At 45.1% G+C, this 26188-nt stretch overlaps 1 protein-coding gene across 1 annotated transcript; it reads left to right on the forward strand.

Annotated features, from left to right (window-relative positions):
- The first annotated feature begins 1220 nt into the window (after nt 1-1220).
- LOC143842759 (cytochrome P450 2J2-like) lies at nt 1221-24682 on the forward strand. Its single transcript, XM_077347914.1, has 9 exons — nt 1221-1388; nt 8767-8929; nt 11206-11355; nt 13555-13715; nt 18461-18637; nt 20585-20726; nt 20913-21100; nt 23342-23483; nt 24492-24682. Exons 1-9 carry the CDS (start codon nt 1221-1223, stop codon nt 24680-24682), a joined length of 1482 nt encoding a protein of 493 aa, XP_077204029.1.
- The last annotated feature ends 1506 nt before the right edge of the window (nt 24683-26188 follow it).

Below are 26188 nucleotides of genomic sequence, written 5' to 3' on the forward strand. Positions count from 1 at the left end.
TGGCCCCTTCCCCCCGGAATGACAAGCGGAGGGCCCAACCGGCAGGCGCGACTAGATATCTTCAAGGTTGTTTTTATGCAAATCCTATAATAGTAGTATTGTATTTGAACATTAAAAAAGCACCTCACCTCACCTCAGCAAACCCCTTCCTAAACTCTTGTCCCTTTCAGAACACCTGGGAACTGAGGTTTATAGTTTAACATACCTGGTCCCCCGAAATCATAGGAGGCTGTGATTCAGATTCAGTTTCAAACTTTAGATTCAAATGGGTAGCAGTGTTGGTCTGAAGTAGCACAATAGAATCAGAGTCCAGCAGCACTGTAAAGACCAACAAAGATTTATTCAAGGCGTGAGCTTTCGAGTGCAAGCACTCTTCATTAGACTAAGAACTCCTTACATGACTGTGGGAATATATAGCAAAAATGAATTCTGAATAAATCTTTGTTGGTCTTAAAGGTGCCCCTGGACTCTGATTCTATTGACATTCAAACTTTATTACAGTCGTTCAGACCAAGTTACATGAAGTTAATACATAAAAGACCAAAAAGAATATGGTCATTTAATATAACACAATTTAAAACAGATCATAAAATAGAACTTAAAATTATGCTACTTTAGAGCATCGGATTTTTATGGCAGCGGCACAAAACTTAGCCAGCTGAGTTGTCACCTGGGGGGACTCATCACTTAGCAGCCTCTTTGGTCGGTCTACATCATGATGTTCTGGCAACTTTTTAAGGAGTGGTTCAATCAAGTTGCTATGAATGTCTACATAAGCAGGGCAGTGGAAGAATATATGCTCTCTTGTATCAATTTCACCACTCCCACAAAAACATTGTCTCAGTGTAAGGGAAATGTTCTTATAGCCACCCTCTACAAGAGCTGAAGGCAAGACAGAGCATCTTGCAGGGGTAAATGCCCTTCTTTGCTTCCTTATTACCAGTTGAGACAGATAAGTAGCAGGGATTGGGCACTGTGTGGGTCCCTCAGTTGGTAGCCAGAAAAGTCCTGTCACAACAATGTATCCCAAGATGTCATTAGAGACATCTGACACAATAGTCTGGCCCACAGTATTACATTCCAAGAAAATGTAGTGATCGCGTAAGGAGGCTGTGCTTTGCTGTTTATATCCGGGGTGCATAAAAGGGTGTTGGCAGAGAGAAAAAACAAGACAAGCTGCAACATCTGGAGGAAACCAAGAACCATTGAAAGACAGGGCCATGTGGACAGCGGGGACTTTGATAGCAGGACTACTGAGTGTTGTGATTCTGCACTTTCTGATACAGCTCTGGTCAAGCAAGAAGTATCCTCCAGGGCCTCTTCGGCTTCCTCTCTTGGGAAGCATATGGCGACTTTTCATAGACTTCTCTCAGGACTCTTTCATGAAGGTACGTCTACTGGATTCATTCATTTGCCAAATGTCAGGTGGAGAATATTTTGGATTCTGTTCCCTCGACGGCAGAAACGTATTTGATGGAGAGCAGAAAGGGAACAAATTGCCGGCTTAAGAAAGCAAGTCAGGAAACTGAAGGCTGAGCAAGAAAACTTGTCTGGGCAGTAGCATGTGTGAAAAGGATCTAGGAGTCTTAGTAGACCATACATTGAACCTGAGTCAGCAGTGGGACTCGGTGGCTAAAAAGGCAAATGGGATTTTGGGCTGTATCAAACGGAGTCAAACGGATCATGTCCAGATCACAGGAGGTGATGGTACCGCTTTGCTCTGCTCTGGTTCTGCCTCACTTGGAGTCTTGTGTTCAGTTTTGGGCACCTCAGTTGAAGAGGGATGTAGACAAACTGGATCGTGTCCAGAGGAGGGCAACAAAGATGGTGAGGGGTTTGGAAACCAAGACATATGAGGAAAGGTTGGGGGAGTTTGGTCTGTTTAGCCTGGAGGGGAGACGACTGAGAAGGGATTTGATAACCATCTTCAAGTATTTAAAAGGGTGCCATATGGAGGATGGAGCAGAGTTGTTCTCTCTTGCCCCGGAGGGAACGACAAGAACCAATGGGATGAAATAAATTTTTAAAAATTCTGTCTAAACATCCGGAAGAAGTTTTTCAGTGGAACAGGCTTCCTTGGAAGGTGGTGGGTTCTTCATCTTTGGACATTTTTAAACAGAGGCTGGATAGCTATCTGACGGAGAGGCTGATTCTGTGAAGGTTCAAGGGGGTGGCAGGTGACAGTGGATAAGCGAGAGGGTTGTGAGTGTCCTGCATAGTTCAGGGGGTTGAACTAGATGACCCATGAGGTTCCTTCCAACTCTATTATTCTATGATTTTACAATTCTATATTATTATTATTATTATTATTATTCATTCATTCATTCATTCATTCATTCATTCATTCATTCATTCATTCATTCATTCATTCAATTTATTAACCTCCACTCCCAAGTGACTCATGTCGGTTTACAAAAGCCCGATTAAAAACCCATTAAAACCCCTGTTAAAATGGACTATCACAACGTCCACAACAACAATCACAGCAGCAAGATGGCTGAACCCTCAAACCCCCCCCCCCTTACCCTTCTACGAGAGGGAGGAAAAAGGAGAGACATGTCAGAAATAGCATTTGTTGTTGACATCAGGGGGACCCTAATTGCTCTTCCTGCACTAACCCGGCCTCAACCATAGATCTGGAGGAAGAGCTCCTTTTTGCAGGCCCCGTGGAAGACTGATAGTTCCCGCAGGGCCCACAGCTGACCCGGGAGCTCATTCCACCAGGTTGGGGCCAGGACTGAAAAGGCCCTGGCCCTGGTCGAGGCCTCTCTGGGGCCAGGAATAGAACTATTGATTAAAAGCACACAGTTTGCGAAATACTGCATGTGCAGTCTTCAATGGTTGCACATGGCATGACCTCAGACCTGCCTTTCGGAACTTTTTTTGTTCATTGAGAAACGCCTGAAGCATTCTTCAGGCTTCAAGAAACCCGAGCAACATTGCAATCCTGCAGAATATAGTTAGGAAGCACAGCTGAGTCCATGCCCACCTAGGGCCCCTGCCCTTCCCAACCCCTCCATGCCCAGCATTGGCCATTTAGGGAGAGGGGCAGGTCATGTCCCCCAGGAAATGTTTAGCAAATTTTTAAAAATATATTTAAAATGAATTAACTCCCCCTGATTGACGAAAACCCTTCCAGGGCTGTCAAGAAACTCCAGTGTTTCATGAAACCATGGATGAGAAAGCACACCCTAGACCAGCGGCCCCCAATCTTTTAAGGCTGGGGACCAGCCTGCGGGAGTGGGGGGAGAGTGAGGCCCGGGCACCGCACATGCCCGTGTTTGTGCCCGCTGGCATGCTGGTGACTGCTCCTCGTTCTTCCCTCCCTGCAGCGCTCGCCAAGCTGTGAGCGAATCGGCTGCCGAAGCGGTCGATTTGCTCAAGGTCTGGTGAACTTCTCGCTGCGAGGGGGGGAGAGGGAGGCGCAGCCATTGGCGGCCCGGTGACGAGGCTTTTGGGGCCCGGACTGCGGCCCTTGGGTTGATGACCCCTGCCCTAGACTATACTGCTTCCAGCTGTCATCTTTTCCAGGCACCCGTTTGAGTTCTGCACTTGGCACCAAACTGACCTTTGGGAACTTCAAGGGATTTCAGAAAGAAGGAGGCATTTTATTTATTTATTTATTTATTTGGATTTTTATACCACCCATTCTTTATGGCTCTGGGCTGTTTACACGGAACACTCTAACAATTATACAATTTTCAATAGAACATCACGACAATCTATCGGTACCAATCACAACACACTAAGGAGATCAATAACAACCACACTGAGGAGATCAAATTGTTCAGTCATGGAAGGGGGGGGGGAGGCAGCAGATGTTCCGAGTCGGTCGGCCTCAAGCGAATGCCTGGTGGAGGAGCTCCCTTTTGCAGGCCCTCCGGAACTGTGAAAGTTCAGGCAGTTTTGGCTCTCCTTTCAAGAGGCAGACTGGGCATATGCCAAAAAGGGTGGAGAATGACTTCCGTCCGTTCCTTCATGGTGTGTTATATGTCAACAACTAGCATCTGACTTATGATGACTCTATGAATGAATGACCCCATCAAATGAATGACCCCATCATGCCCGGCCCCATGGAGGTTCATTTAGCCTCAACCAGGGCTAGGGCCTTTTTGGTCCTGGCCCCCACCTGGTGGGATGAGCTCCCAGAAGAGCTGCGGGCCCTGAGGGAGCTTTCAGCATTCCACACGGTCTGCAGGATGGAGTTCTTCCACCAGCTCTTTGGTTGAGGCCAGTGGACCCAGGAAGATCTGACCCCCCTTGAGACCATCTCTGGCGGCTTATGTCACCCCCCTATATCTACCCCGGAAGTAGGGGGGGGCTCTTTTAATTGGTTCATCGTGACCATTTTGGGTTTTAATCTATGTGATGTATATATATATATATACATTTTTAGGGGTAGTTTTATTGGGGTTTCACTGTATTTTTTCTGTAACCCGTCACGAGCCTTTGGGGAGTGACAGGATAAAAATCTAACAAATAAAATAAATAAAAATAAAGTATTTTCGTTAACAGCCTTGCTCTGGTTTTGCAAACTGAAGATCACGGTTTCCTTTTCTGAGTCAAGCTCACTCTTGTTTGGCTTGCCCCTTTTCTTACTGCTTGCAACTTTTCCTAGTATTATTCTCTTATCTTGTCTTCCACGTATATAACCTTTGTATCCGTGCCAAAATCAAATAAATAACTCCTTCAGAAGGCAGGGAATGGTAAGTTGTGCCCAGATAACATCTAAAAGAGCTACTGCAGGCAAACAAACTGGTTTCTTCCCATGTTATCTCTGGCATTAATCATGGTATGTGATGCTGGGAAACAAATTCTGCGAAGCGTCCTCAGTCATGCAACTTTCTGACCTGGTAGATGATGGTAGATGAACCCACAAGAGGTTCAGCCATACTGGACTTAATACTGACCAACAGACAATAGTTGGTGGATGAGGTGAAGGAGGTGAGGACCCTAGGGGGAAGTGACCATGTCCTCATAGAATTCCTTTTGAGATGGGGAGCCAAGGAAGCTTGTAGCCAGACGCGGATGTTGGGTTTTCGTAGGGCAAACTTTAATAAACTCAGAGACATGATGAGTGTCATACCATGGACGAGAATGCTGGAAGGGAAGGGAGCATGTGAAGGGTGGGCGCTACTCAAACAACAGCTATTGCATGCTCAATCAATGACTATCCCAGAAAGACAAAAACACTGCAGGAGCTCTAAGAAGCCTATTTGGATGAACAGAGAACTTCAAGAGGAACTAAGAAAGAAAAGGGAGATGTTCGGGAAATGGAGGGAAATGGAGGGAAGGACAGGGCTCTAAAGAAGAGGACCTACAGGTTACTAGGCACTGTAGATCAATCATCAGAAAGGCCAAAGCTGAGAGTGAGCTAAGATTGGCCAGGGAAGCCCATTGTAACAAGAAAAGATTTTTCAGTTATGTGAGGAGCAAACGTAAAGTAAAGGAGGCAATAGGCCCACTGTTGGGTGCAGATGGACAAACTCTAACGGAAGATGCAGAGAAAGCAGAAAGGCTCAGCGCCTATTTTACATCTGTTTTTCCCCACAGGTCAAAGGGTTTAGGCACATCTAGAGATGGCAGTAGCCAAGAGATAGTGTCTGGGTGGCAGGTTGACATGGACAGAGAGATTGTCGAGAGGCATTTAGCTGCACTGGATTAGTTCAAATCCCCTGGGCCAGATGAAATGCACCTGAGAGTGCTCAAAGAACTTTCCGGAGAACTTGCAGAACCCTTGTCCGTCATCTTCGGGACCTCTTTAAGGACTGGAGATGTCCCGGAGGACTGGAAGAGAGCAAACGTTATTCCGATCTTCAAAAAAGGGAGGAAGGATGACCCGGGAAACTACAGACCAGTGAGTCTGACCTCTATTGTGGGGAAGATAATGGAGCAGATATTAAAGGGAGCAATCTGTAGGTCAATTTGGTGATCCAAGGAAGTCAGCATGGATTTGTCTCCAACAGGTCCTGTCAGACCAACCTGGTTTCCTTTTTTGACCAAGTAACAGATTTGCTGAATCGTGGAAATTCGGTTAATGTCATTTACTTGGATTTTAGTAAAGCTTTTGATAAGGTTCCCCATGATGTTCTGATGGACAGGGGATTTTCAGATAGTTAGGTGGATAGGGAATTTGTTAGAGAACCGCACTCAAAGAGTTGTTGTCAATGGTGTTTCATCAGACTGGAGAGAGGTGAGTAGCGGGGTACCTCAGGGCTCGGTGCTCGGCCCGGTACTTTTTAACATATTTATTAATAATCTAGATGAGAGGGTGGAGGGACTACTCATCACGTTTGCAGATGACACCAAATTGGGAGGAGTGGCAAATACTCCGGAAGATAGAGACAGAGTTCAACGAGATCTGAACACAATGGAAAAATGGGCAAATGAGAACAAGATACAATTTAATAAAGATAAGTGTAAAGTTCTGCATCTGGGTCAGAAAAATGGGTCAGAAAAATGAAAAGCATGCCTACTGGATGGGGGATACGCTTCTAGGTAACTGTGTATGAACGAGACCTTGGGGTACTTGTGGACTGTAAACTAAACATGAGCAGGCAGTGTGATGCAGCGGTAAAAAAGGCGAATGCCATTTTGGGCTGTATCAACAGGGGCATCGCATCAAAATCACAAGATGTCATAGTCCCATTGTATACTGGTCAGACCACACCTGGAGTACTGTGTGCAGTTCTGGAGGCCTCACTTCAAGAAGGACGTAGATAAACTTGAAAGGATACAGAGGAGAGCGACGAGGGTGATCTGGGGCCATGGGGAGCTGAAGAACTGATGTCTCAAATGTAGCATTGTAAGCAAAACTGGAAACAAACTGACAAACAATACCTGTGATCCATGGCTTTTAGATTTCATAATAATGGCAAATAAATCTGATTCTTACGTACCAATGCAACGAGTTATGAGGATAGATTGGAGCAGGGGGTTGGACTAGATGGCCTGTATGGCCCCTTCTATGATTCAAACAAGTAGCCGTGTTGGTCTGTAGCACAATAACATCAGACTCTGAGGGGCTTTACGCACCGGGATCTTTGTAGCAAATTGGTCACTGAATGAAAAATCGCCATTTAAAATAGTGGAATTCGTCGTTATGCATACCTGCCTTTGTAGTGGAATCCAGTTGCGTTTTGTAGCGTTTCCCACAGGCTTCCGGTCTCGGCAGAAATCGCTAGAAAGGAAGCGCTATTGCCGAGCTCGTCCCGCCACTGGCCGTCAAGCAGCCAATGGGCAGCCGTTAGCATGCTCCCAAACAGCCCCTTTCCCTTTAAGAAAGGTTTAAAAAAAAAAAAAAACAGACCCATTGCAACGAATCTGTGTTAATTCGTTGCAACGGAGAGACCCATCCAGCTGCCTGGTGTGTTTGAGCTGTCGTTTGATCGTTGCCACGCTCCCTCCGAGTGAAAAAAAAAATCCCCCCCCTCTCACGGGCCCGATTTTCGGCTGAATGAATGTGTAAAAAATAAAGGGAAAATACATCAGCAAACGGGCTTCTCTGTTCTTTGTGCTTAGTGACTGAAGGGGAGGGACTGAAGCCGGGGAAGCCTCTAAACTGAAAGAGGCTCGCTGGTGCGTTTATCCCCGCTCGCTTGGAGAAAAAAAAAATGGCGATCGCTTCGCCGGAAGATCAGAGGAGAGAGCCAGGGGGAGGTACTTTGTAGAAACCGCAACAATGTTAACGCACAGGTCTTTTTCGCTAGTGTTGCAGATTGGTTGCAGGAGTGTATCGCTTTCCGGAGGGTGAATCCACTTTTGGGGATTTCCCTGAAAGCGCTACAAGGAAGCGCTTTTTGCAGATTGGTTTCAGGTGTGTGGCAGATTGTCGACGACGTTGTGCAAAACAGCAAATCAGTAGTGTTTTCAATTGGCAACCATTGTGCTATTTTGCAGGCGTGCAAAAAGCCCCTGAGTTATGAGGATGTCACAGATCTGCCCCCCCCTCACAAAGTGGCGGTTGCGTGTGTCATCAGCTCCCCTCCACCTCCCCTTTTTCAGTGGGGTTGCAGGATAGGGTTAGTTTATGATGGACCTTGCCGCCATTCTTGTCCTGTTATAATTAATTTCTGTTAAGGATTAGTTCTGTGGGTTTCATGTTTTTGGATTCTGTGGGTTCTGGGGGTTTCATGTTTTACTGTATTGGTTTTAGGGGATTGATTTTACGTGACCCGCCTCGAGCCTCCAGGGCGAGGCGGGATATAAATAAAATGATGATGATAATAATAACTTATGGTATTGCTGAACAGCTTCTACGCTGAAAGGAAAACAAGCAGGCAAGAGTCCTAGCTTGGGCAGCTTAGGCAGGCCTGCTTATGTGCTTATGCCCCCCGCAGGGCTCTTTGCTCTGCGGGGATGAATTTACTGACCCAGGGTTTTTTCAGTCCTGACCCCAACCTGATGGAACACTCTCCTGATGAGATCAGGGCCCTTTGATGGACAGTAAATGGTTAATAGAGCCTCTTGTGGCGCAGAGTGGTAAGGCAGCTGTCTGACAGCTTTGCCCATGAGGCTGGGAGTTCAATCCCAGCAGCCGGCTCAAGGTTGACTCAGCCTTCCATCCTTCCGAGGTCGGTAAAATGAGTACCCAGCTTGCTGGGGGGTGAACGGTAATGACTGGGGAAGGCACTGGCAAACCACCCCGTATTGAGTCTGCCATGAAAACGCTGGAGGACGTCACCCCAAGGGTCAGACGTGACTCGGTGCTTGCACAGGGGATACCTTTACCTTTTTAACTCTTCTCTCTTTTGTTCCCAATGACAGCTGGCAAAGCAATACGGAAAGGTTTACATTTTATGGGCTGGGAATCTGCCTGTGGTGGTGTTCTCTGGATTCGAAACAGTGAAAGAAGCCACAGTCAATTATTCAGAATATTTTGATGAGCGACCACAGACACCTTTCTTTGAAGCCCTTTCAGAGAAAAAAGGCAAGTACTTGAGAAGAAGTAAAGGTTTACATTGTTTTCTCCCCAAAGAAATCCCGGAGGAGTGTAACATGAAACAAAAATAAACCCTAATCTATGAACACAAAAGTAAAAGCTGGCAAACTTCAGATATTCATTCAGCGACCGCTGGAAATAACACTCGCTCTGCACAGATGCCATGCCATTAGACTCTAGGGGTGAGCATTTGCATTTGTCAAAAAATGAAAACAGATCAGATATCTTATCAGCATTTTCCTGGTATATTTCTGCCTCCCAAAATCTGGGATTTTCTTTTTGTTGTTGAGAAAATTGGACAACATAAAAAAAAAAAAAATCTTGGATATATTTGGGAATTACTGGAGAGATTGGCAAAGTCCCCCAAACAGCTGAATGGTGAAAGCAATGCTTTTACTACTCAGCAGTACCTTTAAATAGAGTGCATTTAAAAGAGCTGCACAAGTGAGTCCTAAAGTAGCTGAGCCAGTGGGGAGACCGCTTCCCTTTGGATCTGCTTTGAGATTTCTTGTGCAGCCCAATTTCAAGAGGCTGCATGAGAACCCAAAACAGCTGAGCTGGTGGGGAGTAGTCTCCTCTCTGCCACAGCTGATTTCTGGACTCTCTTTTGCAGTCCCTTTAAATCAACCTGTATTTAAAGGGAATGCAGAAAAAATCTCAAAAAAAACAGCTGAGAACATACCTCTGTTGGGTTTTGTTGTTGCTTTGCTGCTCACTTTTTCTCTTGATTTCTTTCCTCTTGGGGTAATGATCCAGAAAAACATTTGGAATTTCCGAAAAATCCCAATTCCAAATAACTTATTGGTATTAGAATCTGGGATTTTGGGAAATTCCCAAAACCTGCTGAGGTATGATGAAGCAGAAGTGACTTGGTATGCATACTGGGGTCACATATTAAGCTCCTGTCACTGATTGACTGTGTACCTGTGGCATCAAAAAATCATACTTTCCAGCTTCAAAACAAACTTCATTTCAAAAATAAAGAATAATCAAACACTGTTGTTGTTGTTGTTAGGTGCGCAGTCGTGTCCGACCCATCGCGACCCCATGGACAATGATCCTCCAGGCCTTCCTGTCCTCCACCATTCCCCGGAGTCCATTTAAGTTTGCACCGACTGCTTCAGTGACTCCATCCAGCCACCTCATTCTCTGTCGTCCCCTTCTTCTTTGGCCCTCGATCGCTCCCAGCATTAGGCTCTTCTCCAGGGAGTCCTTCCTTCTCATGAGGTGGCCAAAGTATTTGAGTTTCATCTTCAGGATCTGGCCTTCTAAGGAGCAGTCAGGGCTGATCTCCTCTAGGACTGACCGGTTTGTTCGCCTTGAAGTCCAAGGGACTCGCAAGAGTCTTCTCCAGCACCCAATGGACAAGTTCAAAAGGCAAACACTGTATAACTATTTAAATGTACAATAGTACTAGTATACCAGCAACAACCAATAAAACAAAAACAGGCACTGAAAGCATCACAGAAGAGGCTAAACGGATGTTAAAATGCAGTTTTGTTGTGGGGGCAATACTTCATGTTTTATTTAAATAGCAAAGTTGAGGGAACTTGAGTTGATTATTTCCCATTTTTGTCATTGTCACAGATGAGTTATGTTGACACCATAGCAGTTTCAAGGCATGAGACAGCCATAGGTGGTTTTCTATTACCTACGTCCTCATCACAATCCTGGTATTCCTTGAAGGTCTCCCATCCAATTACTAGCCAGGGATGACCCTGCTTAGCTTCAGAAATCTGATGAGTTTTGAACTAGACTGTCCTTGAGTAGCCCCTTTCAATGGCACTGCACAAGAGAGACCAAAGCTGGTTGGGTGAGAAGAAGCCTCCTCGCCACTCATCCGGGAGCCATTGAAACCCCTGCTTTCTACTCCCTGCAAAAAGCTGTGGGGAGCAGAAAGCAGTGGTGGGTTAAATGACTCTGAGCCAGTTAAACCAAACAGCGTAACCAAAAGAAGCTCCCCGCAGCTCAGCTGTTTTCTGCAAAGAGCAGAAAGCAGGAGTAAACCACTCTTCATGAACCATCATGAGCCATCATGAATTGCACCAAAAATTCATCATGATGAACTTCCATAACATGGGCTCATTGTGGTTTACAATTTCAGTTTGCAGAACCATAAACTGGACAGAATTAATGACAAACTTTGGTTCGTCAGCCAGTTCATGCTCATGCCTAATTTTGCCCCCACCCAAGTTCCCCCTGTCACCAGCCATGCCTGTAACTTCTTACATGAATTGTTTAGAATTTTTCATTTCTATCTTCAGGTATTATATTTTCAAATGGCCACATCTGGAAGCAACAGAGGAAGTTCGGGATAGCCACCATGCGGAAGCTGGGACTGGGGAAGAAAGGCATAGAGCACAAAATAGAAGAAGAGGCCCTTCAGCTTGTTCAGAGCTTTGCAGATGTAAAAGGTATGTATTAGAGCCAGTGTGGTATAGTGGTTAAGAATGGCAGACTCTAATCTGGAGAACTGGGTTTAATTCCCTACTCCTCCACATGAAGCTGGATGGGCGACCTTGGGTAACCCTGTTTTCCTAGAGCTGTTCCTAGAGCTGTTCTCACCGAGCAGTTCTCTTAGGGCTCTCTCATCCACACCAGGGTGCTGGTAAGAAGTGGACTACTGGCTGAAAAATTAAACTTATGATACCAAAATCAAAAAAATTGTATTGCCACCTGGAATACACAAATTGGACATCATGTTGGACAAAAGGAAATCATAGCTATGGCATTGTCAAAATGCAAAATTTCAATTTCCACTATCTGAACTGTGCCTCACTGGAATGATGATCATCAAAGCACTAATGATTGATGAAACAAGGATGCTATTTTACTCCAGGGGAGAAAAGCAAGAACCTGGAGTTGGCTTCATGGTGGACACGCAGGCTGCTAGGAGCATAATTGCCTTCCAACCAAATATCAGATCGCCTGGCAGTCCTTACCACCAATGGTACAATCAAGACCCACATCCTGTCCACCTGTGCCTCTACTGAAACCAGCACAGATGCAACTAAGGACAACTTTTACGTCCAGCTCCAAGATGCACGAGATTCAATCCCACAGATTTGACTATCCTGGCTGGAAATTTCAACACCCATATTGGTTCTGACAGGTCCTGTTGGGAGCTAAACCAAAAAAGGAACAAACCCCAACCTTAACAGGTAGGAACTCAAAAGTTGAGCTGAACAATAAAAAAAAAATAATGTAAAACTTGTTAATTATTTATTATAGTGCACAGTTTTACTGTGCACTATAATACATAATTAACAAGTTTTACATTATTTTTTTTTATTGTTCAGCTCAACTTTTGAGGTCCTGTTGGGAGGAAATGATGAGCAAATTCATTCATTCATTCATTCATTCATTCATTCATTCATTCATTCATTCATTCATTCATTCATTCATTCATTCATTCATTCATTCATTCTTATATTTAAATACCACCACTCTCAAATGTCTCACGGCGGTTTACAAAGATTCATAATAAAATCCCATAAAAAACATTAAAACTTAATTAAAATACAATATCATGATGGCGGATAATAAATATATAACCCACTCCCCTCCCCCCGTTCAGCAAAGCGCTATCACTCTCTATCTGGGAGCGGGGGACTTAGTTGGTTTCATCTGGACATCCACAGCTGACAGCCATGGGAAGATGAATGACAATGGAGTGTGCCTCATGTCTTTTGCAGCAGCAAATGATTTTATCATTAGGATCAGCCCCTTTCAACATCCCACGAAACACCTAACATGGAGAAATCCATCAGGAAAGGACTCAGCAATACTGGACTATATCCTGGTCAATTCCAGGTTCCGTCCGTCACTCAAAGATGTCCAGGCCATGAGAGGACCTTACTGCGGATCTGATCACTAACTTGTACGAGCCAAGCTACTACAATGAGCAAAGTGCAGCCAAAATGAATTGGGCATGCCCAAGAGAGCCTGTGCTCAGACAAACATTTCAAATTGCTTTATCAAATAAACCTGCACTTCTTGAACCATCAGATGAGGTGGACATAGATGAAGAGGAGCTCTCAGAAAATATCCTAGAAGGTGTTCACCCATCAAACGCCGAACACAACCGTGGATTTCAGATGGATGTGTCCACCTCGTAGAAAAAGGGAAATGAGCCAAACATGTTGGCTTTGAGCAGTTCTGAAGAGGCCTGAACAAGGAGGTTAGAGAGAGGATGAAAGAGGAGCGTAATGGTGGGTAACCGATGCAATTAATAGTAAGAAGAATAATGATAACTTTGTTGTGCAAATTCAAACGAACATGGATAGAATCAGTTCTGAGCCTCGTGTTGGAGAATCACTGAAGGTTTTATCCTCTCTCAGTAAATCAAAATAAAGCTACTTCTTTGGGAATAAGCTGGATTAGAGCATTTGTGGTGAATTGTGGAAGCGTTTTTTTTTTTTTGGCAGGGTTTAAATGCTGACATTTTAAAATACAAGTTTTAAAATTATTCCGCAATACAAATTGGTATTTTAAAGCTTGTTTTCTAATTAAAAATACAGTCCAGGAGCCTCACTTCCCTAGGGATAGCTCTGGCTCTTAGTGCTAACCAGAAAAGACAACATTAATATTAATATGAACACTTTTTTTTTCAGGACAGCCAGTTGATCCTTTATTACTCCTCACTAATTCTGTCACCAACGTGATCTGTGCTCTGACCTTTGGGCAGCGGTTTTCTATTGGAGATGAACATTTCCTCAAGCTGAGAAATGCCATAGTTGTCCTTTTACAGGGTACAGGAACCATATTCCAAATAGTAAGTTACCTTTTCCTTCCTTCCTTCCACCCTGAGTCCCTTCCTTCCTTCCTTCCTTCCTTCCTCTCCTTCCTTCCTTCCTTCCTTCCTTCCTTCCTTCCTTCCTTCCTTCCTTCCCTTCAGTCCCTCACTGTGATGTCTCAGGGCAGCGTAAATAGACTCAGTAAGACAAAACACACGTTAAGCTACTTTAATAACTGAGAATAGAACATAATAATCATTTCAATTAATAGATCAGCAATTTAGAAATATGAACAACTGCAATAACTGAAAGCCGAGACTGTGAACTTGGGGGCTGTGGGGCTGCCTGACAGGGATGGATCCAGGCTGAAGGAGGCCCTGCATGGCTGTGCTTCAGCTGAAAGTCTGGTGGAAGAGCTTTGTTCTGCAGGTCCTACAGAACCATTTAAGTCCTGCTAGGGCCCTGATCTCATTGGGGAGCTTGTTTTACCTGGTTGGGGCCATGGTCAAAAAGGCCCTGACACTTCTCGAGGCCAGGTGAGCTATTGGGGGCCCAGGGATTACCAATCTGTTAGACTGGATAGATCATACCAATCTTTGGGGTGTGGGGTGGACAAGCAAATGATGCTTAAGGTACATAGGACCCAGACCATGTATGGCCTTGAAGATGAGTAAAAAAGGTAAAGGTATCCCCTGTGCAAGCACCGGGTCATGTCTGACCCTTGGGGTGACGCCCTCCAGCGTTTTCAGGGCAGACTCAATACGGGGTGGTTTGCCAGTGCCTTCCCCAGTCATTACCGTTGACCCCCCAGCAAGCAAGCTGGGTCCCCATTTTACCGACCTCGGAAGGATGGAAGGCTGAGTCAACCTTGAGCCGGCTGCTGGGATCGAACTCCCAGCCTCATGGGCAGAGCTTTCAGACTGCATGTCTGCTACCTTACCACTCTGCGCCACAAGAGGCTCTTGAAGATGAGTACCAGTACCTTAAGCCTGATTTGGTACTCAACTGGTAGCTAGTACACCTGCTGAAGGATTGATGTCATGTGGGTTTTCCACGGTGTTTGGGTAAGGATGTGAGCAGCTGCATTTGGACCAGTTGTAATTTCTGGAGCAGGGATAAGGGAAGGTCCATGTAGAGCTAGTTACAGTGACCCAGCCTAGAGGTGACCATTGCATGGATCACTGTGGTGAAGTGTTCTGGGGCCAAATACGGTGCTAGTAGCTTTGCTTGGTGGTGATGGAAGAATGCCAGTTGAGCTACTTTTTTTTTTATCTGAGCTTCCATGGTCTGTCTGTCTGTCTGTCTGTCTGTCTGTCTGTCTGTCTGTCTGTCTGTCTGTCTGTCTGTCTGTCTGTCTGTCTATCTATCTATCTATCTATCTATCTATCTATCTATCTATCTATCTATCTATCTATCTGTTGTTGTTGTTGTTGTTGACTTCATTTATAACCCCCCACTCTCTCATAGTGGCTCGTGTTGGGTAATAAAACTGTCCCAATAATAACATTTCCTATAAAACCAATAATAAAATCCCTAATACAAACCCCCATAGGTGGGGAGTCTTCCACCTCCCCCTGGCTCAATGCACCTTTTTAGAACAGTGCCTGAGGGGGACAACTACATGGGGCCTTAGAATCATAGAATATAATTCTAAGAATAGAGTCGAAGGGGCCATACAGGACATCTAGTCCAACCCCCTGCTCAACGCAGGATCAGCCCAGAGCATCCTAAAGCATCCAAGCATCCTAAAGCCTTGATTACATGGCTAGCTGGTGGGGGCCCCAGATTAAGGAAGCATCAAGGATCATGCCCAAGGTCCTGATCAATTGTGCGGTTGGACCCGTTCCCATCTATCCAAAGGAATTCCATCTTCAAGGGGTTGAGTTTCATAGGACTACACTGAAACCATTCCGCTACTGCCTCCAGGCATCTAGCCAAGGAATCGGGGGTGGGGGGTTGTCAGGCTGACCTTCCATTGGAAGATAGAGCTGGGTGTCATCAGCATATGGTGACAGCTCAGCCCATAGCTTCGAACCAGCTGGGGGAGAGAGCACATGAGGATGTTAAATAACATTGGGGAGAGAATCATTGCCTGCAGGGCTCCACATTTGAGTTCACAGTGGTGTGATTGGTCTTCCCCAATTATCACTATCTGTCTTCGGCCTTGGAGAAAGGGAATCAGCCATTTTAGGGCTGTCCCCTGATTCCCCATGTTGATGAGGCAGTGAGCAAGGAGATCGCAGTTGACAATACCAAATGCTGCTGTTAGGAATATTAGCAATGCCGATCCACCTTGGCCCATCATGGCAATCGGTGCTGTCTCTACCCCATGGCCAGGTCAGAAGCCAAATTGGAATGGATCAAGGACTGAAGCGTCATCTAGATATTCTAGTAATTGATCCACAACCACTTGCACCCTTAAAGGTAAAGGTGAAGGTGTCCCCTGTGCAAGCACCGGGTCATGTCTGACCCTTGGGGTGATGCCCTCTAGCGTTTTCATGGCAGACTCAATACAGGGTGGTTTGCCAGTGCCTTCCCCAGTCATTACCGTTTACCCCCCAGCAAGCAAGCTGGGTCCTCATTTTACCGACCTCGGAAGGATGGAAGGCTGAGTCGACCTTGAGCCGGCTGCTGGGATTGAACTCCCAGCCTCATGGGCAGAGCTTTCAGACGGCTGCCTTACCACTCTGTGCCACAAGAGGCTCATACTTGCACCCTTACTTTCCCCAAAAAATGCCAGGTGTGAGACAGGGTGGTAGCTGGCACAGTCCTGTGGATCTAGTGATGGTTTCTTCAATAAAAGATGCACCACTGTCTCCTTCAGCCCACTCTCCCCCATTCTGGAAACCCTTCCAGGACTGTCAAGAAACCCCAAGGTTTCATGAAACCCGGGCTGAGAAAGCCTGTTTGTATTTTAACATTTCATGGGATTTAAATATGTTGTAATACATTCTGAGTTGGCAGAGACAGAAGTCTAATTTATCCTCCCCCTCCAATTTTTAAATCCTGGTATTTAACTCCTCTGCCAGGAGCTTTGTGTAGGTACTGAAAACACAGGCGACAAAACAGGGCCTTGTAGAAAAACCAATAAATGTGTTGAGGAGGAGAGATATACCAACTTCTAGCTGCCATGGATAACCTACTGAGTATATTCCCCATGTCCTGCCATTGGCCTGAGCAGCCATCAGGACCAGCAAGCCCTGGCTGGAATAGCAAGTGGCTCCTATCCCTCCTGCCACTGCTAATAATGATCATGCAAAATAATGATCATGCATAATAATGATCATGCAAAATGTGAGCTTCCATTAGCCAGGTAAGGAGAATAGGGATGTGCCTAGGAAAAAATATTGTTACTTTTTGGAATCAGAGTTTCCTGATTTGCTGCAACTTGAACAAACCAATTCACTGATTCAGTATGTTGATTTGAGCTCTGCCTATTCAGGAATCTTGAACCAATTTGGGCAAAATGCCAGCTGATCGCCGACGGTGAGCTGTTTAGCAGCTTCCCCTAGCATAGAATCATAGAATCGTAGAGTTGGAAGGGGCTATACAGGCAATCTAGTCCAATCCTCTGCTCGATGCAGGATTAGCCTAAAGCAACTTTTCTGAATATTTTTACCATTCAGAAACCTCTGAAACCTTCTTCAGGCTTTGAGAAACCCCAGCAGTGGTGCGATTGTGCAGAACAGGGGTAGTCAAACTGCGGCCCTCCAGATGTCCATGGACTACAATTCCCAGGAGCCCCCTGCCAGCAAATGCTGGCAGGGAGCTCCTGGGAATTGTAGTCCATGGACATCTGGAGGGCCGCAGTTTGACTACCCCTGGTGCAGAATATGGTCGGGAAGAACAGCTGTGTACATGCCCGTCTGAGGCCCCTCCCCTTTCAACCACCCCAGGCCTATTATTGGCCATTTTGGGAGGCAAGGAAGGTTATTTTAATGTTATTATTATTATTAAATTTCTATACTGCCGACTCCTGGACCAGCCAGCTTGTGCCAGTTCACAAAAGCAGGATAAAAAACATCAGACAGCAAGAGTACCAACTTAAAAATAACAGAAATAATATTTATCACCAGATAAGTATTTAACACATTTAAAAAATGGATTAAAAAATTAATTAACTCCCACCCATTCAGGAAACTCTTCCGAAGCCATCAATAAACCCCAGGGTTTCATGACACCCTGGTTGGGAAGCCTGGCCTAAAATATTCAGGATAAATATCTGTCTGCTGTGGCTGATGCTGTGCATAATGGGTGAAAGGGGCTTTCATTCGCCTCCCTTTTCCTCTCCCCACAACAGACACCCTGTGAGGGAGGGGAGGCTGAGAGAGCCCTGAGATTACTGAAGAAGAAGAAGAAGAGTTGGTTCTTATATGCCGCTTTTCTCCACCCGAAGGAGTCTCAAAGCGGCTTCCATTCGCCTTCCCTTTCCTCTCCCCACCACAGACACCCTGTGAGGGAGATGAGGCTGAGAGAGAAGAAGAAAAGTTGGTTCTTATATGCTGCTTTTCTCTACCCAAAAGAGTAGAGGCAGGTGAGCCAGGTGAGGCTGAGAGAGCCCTGAGATTCCTGCTCGGTCAGAACAGCTTTATCAGCGCTGTGATGAGCCCAAGGTCACCCAGCTGGCTGCATGTGGGACAGCGGAGAATCAAACCTGGCTCGCCACACTAGAAGTCCGCGCTCCTAACCACTCCACCAAGCTGACTCTCTTGGGTACATGAATAATGTTGCAATGCTTCCAGGTAGGAGTGACAGGACTGTTTCCTTCTTTCCTTGCCTCTAGCTATACGACCTCTTCCCATGGATCATGAAACATCTCCCTGGACCTCACAAGGAGGCGATTGCCGCTCGGGACTTTATAGTTTCCTTTGTCATGGAGGAGATACAAAAGCGTAAGGCTCATCAGATCTTGCACGATCCTCAGGATTATATTGATTACTATCTACTTCAGATAGAAAGGGTAAGTCTTGTCTTGGTGTCCTCACGAATTATCTTGGGCATTGACTCTCTGAGCCTTGCCAGCCTCACATGACTACTCTGAGGGAAAATGAGTGGGAGCCAAGGACCCTCCCCTGAGTTGCTAAAAATGTAAGGCTATCTCTGGGGTTGAAGATATTGTCAGGAATCACACCCATGAAGTCTACTGAATTTGCAGGGCTGAGGGTGAAAGATAGGCTACTCCGTGGGCACTGTTAATCCTCATGTCCTTGTATTTTTCGTGCATTTTTCTGTTTTTTTCATATTGCTCCCCGTTTAAGTTCCTGTTTATTATTCTCCCTGCCCTGATCTCCTGATTCAAAAACTTTGCAAACCAAACCAGTTACTTTGGAGCAGACGTTTGTGACAGTCCATGGCTCATGAACTGGGCATACTACAAACCATAAATAAACAGAGGTGTGAGCCAGTGTGTGCCAGTGTGTGTGCGTGCGTGTGTGTGAGTTTACTGCCCATGTTTCATTTTTTTGGAATTTATTTTTCTTGGAATTTATATGCAGCCTTAGTTTTGGAAATTCAGGGAGGAATAATATTTAAGAGAGATCTGAGAGAACTGGGGCCAAGGGACCAAGCCCTATGAAGATAGGTTGAGGGACTTGGGAATGTTCAGCCTGGAGAAAAGGAGGTTGAGAGGGGACATGATAGCCCTCTTTAAGTATTTGAAAGGTTGTCACTTGGAGGAGGGCAGGATGCTGTTTCTGTTGGCTGCAGAGGAGAGGACATGCAGTAATGGGTTTAAACTTCAAGTACAACGATATAGGCTAGATATCAGGAAAAAAAATTTCACAGTCAGAGTAGTTCAGCAGTGGAATAGGCTGCCTAAGGAGGTGGTGAGCTCCCCCTCACTGGCAGTCTTCAAGCAAAGGTTGGATACACACTTTTCTTGGATGCTTTAGGATGCTTTGGGCTGATCCTGCGTTGAGCAGGGGGTTGGACTAGATGGCCTGTATGGCCCCTTCCAACTCTACGATTCTATGATTCTATGATTCTATGATAACTGGAACTTGCCCAAGATCACCCAGCAGGCTTCACATGCAGGCGGAGTGGAGAATGTAACCTTGGTTTTCCAGATCTTCAAACACTTGACCACTCTCCACCATGCTGGCTCTCTCCATAAGAGTCATCTTCGGATGTAGATGGGGTATTGAGAATTCTGAGAGAACCCAGCAAGCTTCCATTGCCGAGCAGGAAATCCAACCCAGTTCTCCAGATTAGAATCTATAGCTGTTAACCACTCAAGCTCTCTATGGGTTCATTCATTCATTCATTCATTCATTCATTCATTCATTCATTCATTCATTCATTCATTCATTCATTCATTCATTCTGATTTCTATCCCGCCCCTCTCCAAAACTGATCTTGTGGCCGGGAACATTGATAAGAATACAAATTACAATAACATTACATAGAAACTATGATAAAATTCTAAATCTTTCCCTAAAATTATTGTCACTAGCTCCTGCCAACCTGCTTCATTTTGAACAAGACATACCAACAGGCCAGGTATTGGATTGAAGTCAATATCAGAAATGTCTGGCCAGTTGAGGGGGTGACCATCTAACAATAACCCCCCCCCCAAGTGGGGGTAGGCTGGGGGCCTAGATGGTCAAGGTGCAGCCTGACCTTAACCAAATGCTGGGAGGAAGAGTACTAATTTGGAGGTCTTCCGGAACTTCAAGAGCTCTGTACAGGCCTGCGTTTTGACTGGCTGCTTGTTCCATCAGGCCCAGGGGCTGGTTTCGGGAACTGTCAGGATATTTTACTGTTCTGATTATTCAGTCTATGAGAATTTTCAGTCTCAAACCCTTGAATAGTACTTTGACAAGAACAGAAGAAGAAGAAGAACAACAACAAAAACGTAACCATTCTTGTAAACTGTGTTTTGTCGTTTTTCCTTTATGGATGGTAACAGAGCAAGAGGGACCCCAGTTCTACCTACAGTGACAGGAACCTGATGCAGTGCGTTGGAGACCTGTTTGTTGCAGGCACAGAAACGACAACAAGCACACTAACCTGGGCATTGCTTCTCATGGCAAATTATCCAGATATTCAAAGTAAGACACTCTGGCCTAGTGGTGCCGACCTTCAGGCGGCAGCTGGCTACCTCCTGGTATTACAATGGATGGGCCAAAATCAGTTTCCCTGGAGAAAACGGGTGCTTTGGAGAGTGGGCTTTATGGCATTAGACCTTGACGAGGCCACTCCCCTTGCCAAATAAATCCTGGTTTTATTTCCCTTAGAAAAAGTCCAGAAGGAGATAGAAGATGTTTTTGGTTCCTCTCAATCGTTTTCCTACCAAGATCGGAAGGACGTGCCCTACACCAATGCTGTGATTTGTGAGATCCAACGTTATCGATATATCTTATTGATTGGACTCCCCAGACAATGTTCAAAGGATGTGAACGTTTCAGGTTTTTTCATTCCAAAGGTAACCAAAGAGTGTTATTGATTTAGTGACATAATTTGTTGTTGACTGAGACAGAACAACCAGTGAACACTGCATTCAAACTAGGAGCTACAGAGTTAGAGAACACTACACAGCTACACCTTGGAGGGCCCAGATCCAGCCAGTGCTGAGGCAGCTGCACTGGTTACCGGATATATTCCGGATCAGGTTCAAGATTTTGGTTCTGACCTTCAATGCCATCCATGGTCTGGGCCCAGCGTATATGAGGGACCGCCTATTGCCCTATACCCCCCACAGGGCCTTACGCTCTGCGGGAGCTAACCTATTGGTCATTCCCGGCCCCAAGGAAGCTCGCCTGGCCTCGACCAGCCCCCCTTCCCCCCTTCCTTATTATTATTATTATTATTATTATTATTATTATTATTGTTGTTGTTGTTGTTGTTGTTGTTGTTGTTATTGTTATATTAATATTCTGCCACTTCCTTGCGGCTCGTGGCGGGTAACAATATCACAAATCCCCATTAAAACCCTATTAAAACAATAATAACATTGCCAATATTACCGGCATGGCAAGAACGGCAGCTCAACTTCCCCTCCCTCCCTCCCACTACTAGCGGGTGGAGAGGAGGTTTAGTGGGGTTATGGAAATTGGGTTAGTTGCATGAACCTGGCCGCCATTCTTGTCTTGCCTTGTTGTGATTGGTGTACTGTGTTTTATTGTTCTTGTTACTGTTTTTAGGGGATTGGTTTTATGTGACCCGCCTCGAGCCCCCGGGGGGAGGAGGGATATAAATTAAAGGATAACAATAACAATAACAATACCATCTAAATAATATCTATCTAAAGCCAGGTATAATATATAGAGTACATGTAGTAGTAGTAGTAGTAGTAGTAGTAGTAGTAGTAGTAGTGCAGGGATTAGTGGTGGGATTTGTGGCTGCAGGTTCCACACTCTAACTAGCCCTTGTAAGTTGACGTCCCCCCTCCCGGACCTTGCTGCTGGCCCCTCTATGGGACAGAAAGTAAAAAAGGAAGGCCGGCACAATATAATCAAAGTTCCTGACAATTTCTGCAATAGAAACTTTAGGGGGTGGGCATGTTTGCAAGCCCAGCAGAACAAATACAGTGTATTAGTCTCCAACGGAATCCAGTACCACTGTCGCAATGCCAGACCAACCGTAATGTCTAATCACACTCCAATCAAGGGGGAGATAGTTGCAACCTCATTATTGCAATGTACTAGTAAAATCATTGCAATGTACTAATGCCCAGCAATACCCAGTGCCACTGTGGGAATGCCAGCTTAATCACAATTTAAGCAAGAGGGGCATTTTTGCAAACCTAGCAAAACCAGTACATTGTACAGTGCCCAGCAGTACTAGTGCAATCACAGAGTGTCTAGAGGGATCCAATGCCAATGTGGCAAGGCCAGCTCAACAGAACTGATGTGAAGCACAAGTGGGGGGTGGAGGGGGTTGTAAGCCCAGCAGAATCAATGTAATGTGCAAGTGCTCAGCAGAATCCACTGTGGCAATGCAAGCAAAAGTACAAATCAGAGAATCCCTGCACAACAGAGTCACAACAAATCCAAGCATGTTGGGGGATTTTGCAAACTCTGTGCAAGAAAACGGGAAGGGAAAACAGGAATGCATCAAAGGGGGAAAACCCTTTTAAAACTGACATGATTAGTTTGAAACTGACTAGAGTGTTTCCAAGGCAGGAGATTCCCCCACCTACCCACTGAAGTTAGATAAACATTTTGATTGAATGGAGACCGTGTGTCTGAAAAGGTATCCATTCATGAACATGTCCAAATTTCCACAAACAGCTTGAAAGTATCTCCTACAATGCATGGGAGTTTTCAGAATCATCCATGTTATCTCCAGACAGATTTAACAGCATCAAAATTATGGTTGCCAACAAGCTGAATAAAAACATTAAGTCAACTTAACAGAGGTTTAAGGTTAATTGCCACGATGCCCTGAAAACCTTTACTTGCCAATTTCTACAATAGTAATCCCCTATTAAAGGGGCAGGATACAGGATACTTTTCTTCCAGGTTGTTGGTAAACCTAATCAAAGTGAGCTGTGGGGTTCATTGGAACAACTGAACAATTATTCCTTCATGAGCAAAGTTTATATAAATAATATTTAAAAATGTGGTGGTCTGAATGCATCTAAAACTGTACTTCCCATATTTTTTTGGTTTTATACCGGCCCATTTGGGAACCCCTAATCCAAAACAGTTTTTTTTCTTTTCAGGGGACCACTGTTATTGCAGATTTCCGATCTGCTCTTCTTGATCCTCAAAAATGGGAGACCCCCCAGGAGTTTAACCCAAATCATTTTTTGGACAAGGATGGACATTTTGTGGAGAATGAAGCATTCCTTCCCTTTGGAGCAGGTAAATGTAGACTAATTTATGACTGATAGTCTTATACATATTTTCCCTATTTAGCTGAGTTTTAGCTGAGTTTTGCAGAAAAGTTCATTAGATAGGAGTTGATTAGTTAAAGAGTTTTTCATAAAACATGAGAACTCCCTATCAATATTGTATTTTGTGTGTGGGTGGAGGAACAATAAAATCTTATGTCTACAAATCAGAGTTAATAAGAAACCTTTCTTTGCCCACTCTTCCCTGGAAGCTTTCTGGGTGACCTTGGGCCAGCTACATACTCTCAGCTTAACCTGGTCTTGACGGGCTGCTGCAAGGATGAACTAGAGGAGAGGAGAGAAGTATAAGCCACTAAAAGTTCCTCATTGGGGAGAAGTGAGAGGGATAAATGAAGTATATGAAAAAATAACTTTTCTGTAACACTATAGAGGTATTATACAGAGTCAGGCCAAATGTATTAGTAATGCTTGTTTAGATGGAACCCTGAACCTAGGTGGGCCTGGGTAGTCCAATCTCATCAGATCTGGTGAGTTGTTGTTGTTGTTGTTCTTGTTGTTGTTCTTGTTCTTGTTGTTCTTGTTCTTGTTCTTCTTCTTCTTCTTCTTCTTCGTCAGTGACTCTAAATCTTAATCTGCTGTATGTACCATGTGTTCTCTACATGTCAATTTCATTGTGGTGAAACCTACAAGGAACACATTCTACAAAGAACACATTCTAAACCTCATGTTGCTCTCAGGACTCTATCCAATATGGGGCGGAGCTAAATCAGTTCCTAGCAAGGTGTCTCCCCTCCCCTAACCATACCCTCCTCAAGTCCTCTGGATCCCTTTGGGTATTCCCTCACTCAGAGTGCTGGCAACCCTATGAAAAGAGAACTTAGTTGTGTGAGTGGAAATTGCTATTGGGCCACATGGAAAAGAGTGAACCGACTTTAGCTTCTCCAAGTTGAAACTAGCTGTTGGTCAGTACACATAGTAGATACAAGTCATTTGCTGATTTTCTGTATTTCTTTTGAAGGGGCCCGTGTGTGTATCGGGGAGCAGTTGGCGAGGATCGAACTCTTCATCTTCTTCACCCGGTTACTGAGGTCATTCACTTTTCAGCCACCAGAAGGAGTGAAAAAGATCAGTGAAGAACCCCAAGTACGACTGGTGACCCCTCCCCATCCTTACAAGATCTGTGCTATTCCCCGCAACAGTGGACCATGAACCAACTATTTATTCTGCCTTCGGTGTTCCCCATTTGATTGCAGCTGTTTAGAGAAGATCTAAGATCGTGTTCATTGCATGTTTATTATCACTTAATATATGTGGGTGTCCCTTGTTTTCTGATTCTGCAGAAAAGCTGTGTACAGAGTTCTTGCTGTGTTCAAAACTAGAAGATGCCCCACTCTTCCTTGCTATTTCAGAAAGACATAGTCCCACCCCACCTGTCCTATGGAGAGAAGGGAGGGCTACTAATCACTTCCTAACCTCATTTGAAATGCTAATGAGCCTATCTAGGAAGCAGGTACCTGGAGTGGGGGAGGCTACTTCGTCCCAAAATCCCTTAGGAGACCATGGCGCTTCCTGTGGAGGGGCGTGAGATTTCTTGTTCCCAGCAGCACTTGGGGAATCTAGATGGGAGGAGACAGAAAGGTATATGTGCCGCCGACCACAGGTAGGTCATGGAAGTAGGAGGGTGACTCTGATTTAGGAGAAGAGGTAAGCAGCCATCTTGGACCATGAGGTTGCCAGGTGAACTGACCACACCATAAGAACCAGGAACTCCTTAAGCAAAGGCACATACTCTTTTTCTTTTGACTGTTTTGCTTAACTCTGTGCTGTGTTAAAAATATGCTTATAAACTTGGTTCCTTTAATAAATCCTTTGTAAATATGAAGATGGCAGTGGTTCTCTGACCCCATTCATTTTTTATTTATTTATTACTTCTATTTATACCCTGCCAATCTCTGTGGACGCGTGGCAGGTTACACAAAAACAGGTTAAAAACCCCCCAATAAAACCAATCACAGATCCCTTAATACCATCAAAACACACAGGAGGTGGCATAATCCCCATTCCTCCCCCACCTACACTGAATCACAGGGTGTAGGTTCACAGAATAATATAGCGTTGGCCAGAGGAGGGGCCCCAGTTGTCCCTGAAGCCCGGCCTCAATCAAAGACCTGGCAGAAGAGTTCCATTTTTCAGGCACTGCGGAACTGAGACAACTCTGTCTGGGAGCTCATTCCACCATGTCAGGACTCTCCCATTGAGCTCTCTAATCTCAGAAATGCTAACCCAGAACAAGGGAGCTCAGAACTCAGGAAGAGGAGAGGGAGAGTGGCAAGCAGCTTTTTCTCTGTGGAGTATGCCCTGAAGTAAATTGTCCCCATGGTGCTTACATGCTGGATTGTGGGAGACACGGAGGCAAGGCCTCAGAAGTGGAAGAGATGGGTAGGAATCCTAGTCCCCCCAGCAAGCAGCTCCGTAGTATGACTACGTGGTGGCAGTGCATTACCCATTGTGACTATTTGCAGCCCTCCTGGAGTTAATAGAAGCTGAAAGGTCCGTGTAAACCTGACTATCTAACTAAATAATGTAGAACATAGTGACGAAGCTCTATGTTGGGTGAAATGTGTATTGGGTATCAATGAATTCTCCTTGAATACTGTTTTGTTATGAGAAGATAAGACAGCTAATATTCTGGCCCCACCATATGACGTTGCCAAC

Source organism: Paroedura picta, chromosome 8 (assembly GCF_049243985.1).
Source record: "Paroedura picta isolate Pp20150507F chromosome 8, Ppicta_v3.0, whole genome shotgun sequence".
NCBI lineage: Eukaryota > Metazoa > Chordata > Lepidosauria > Squamata > Gekkonidae > Paroedura > Paroedura picta.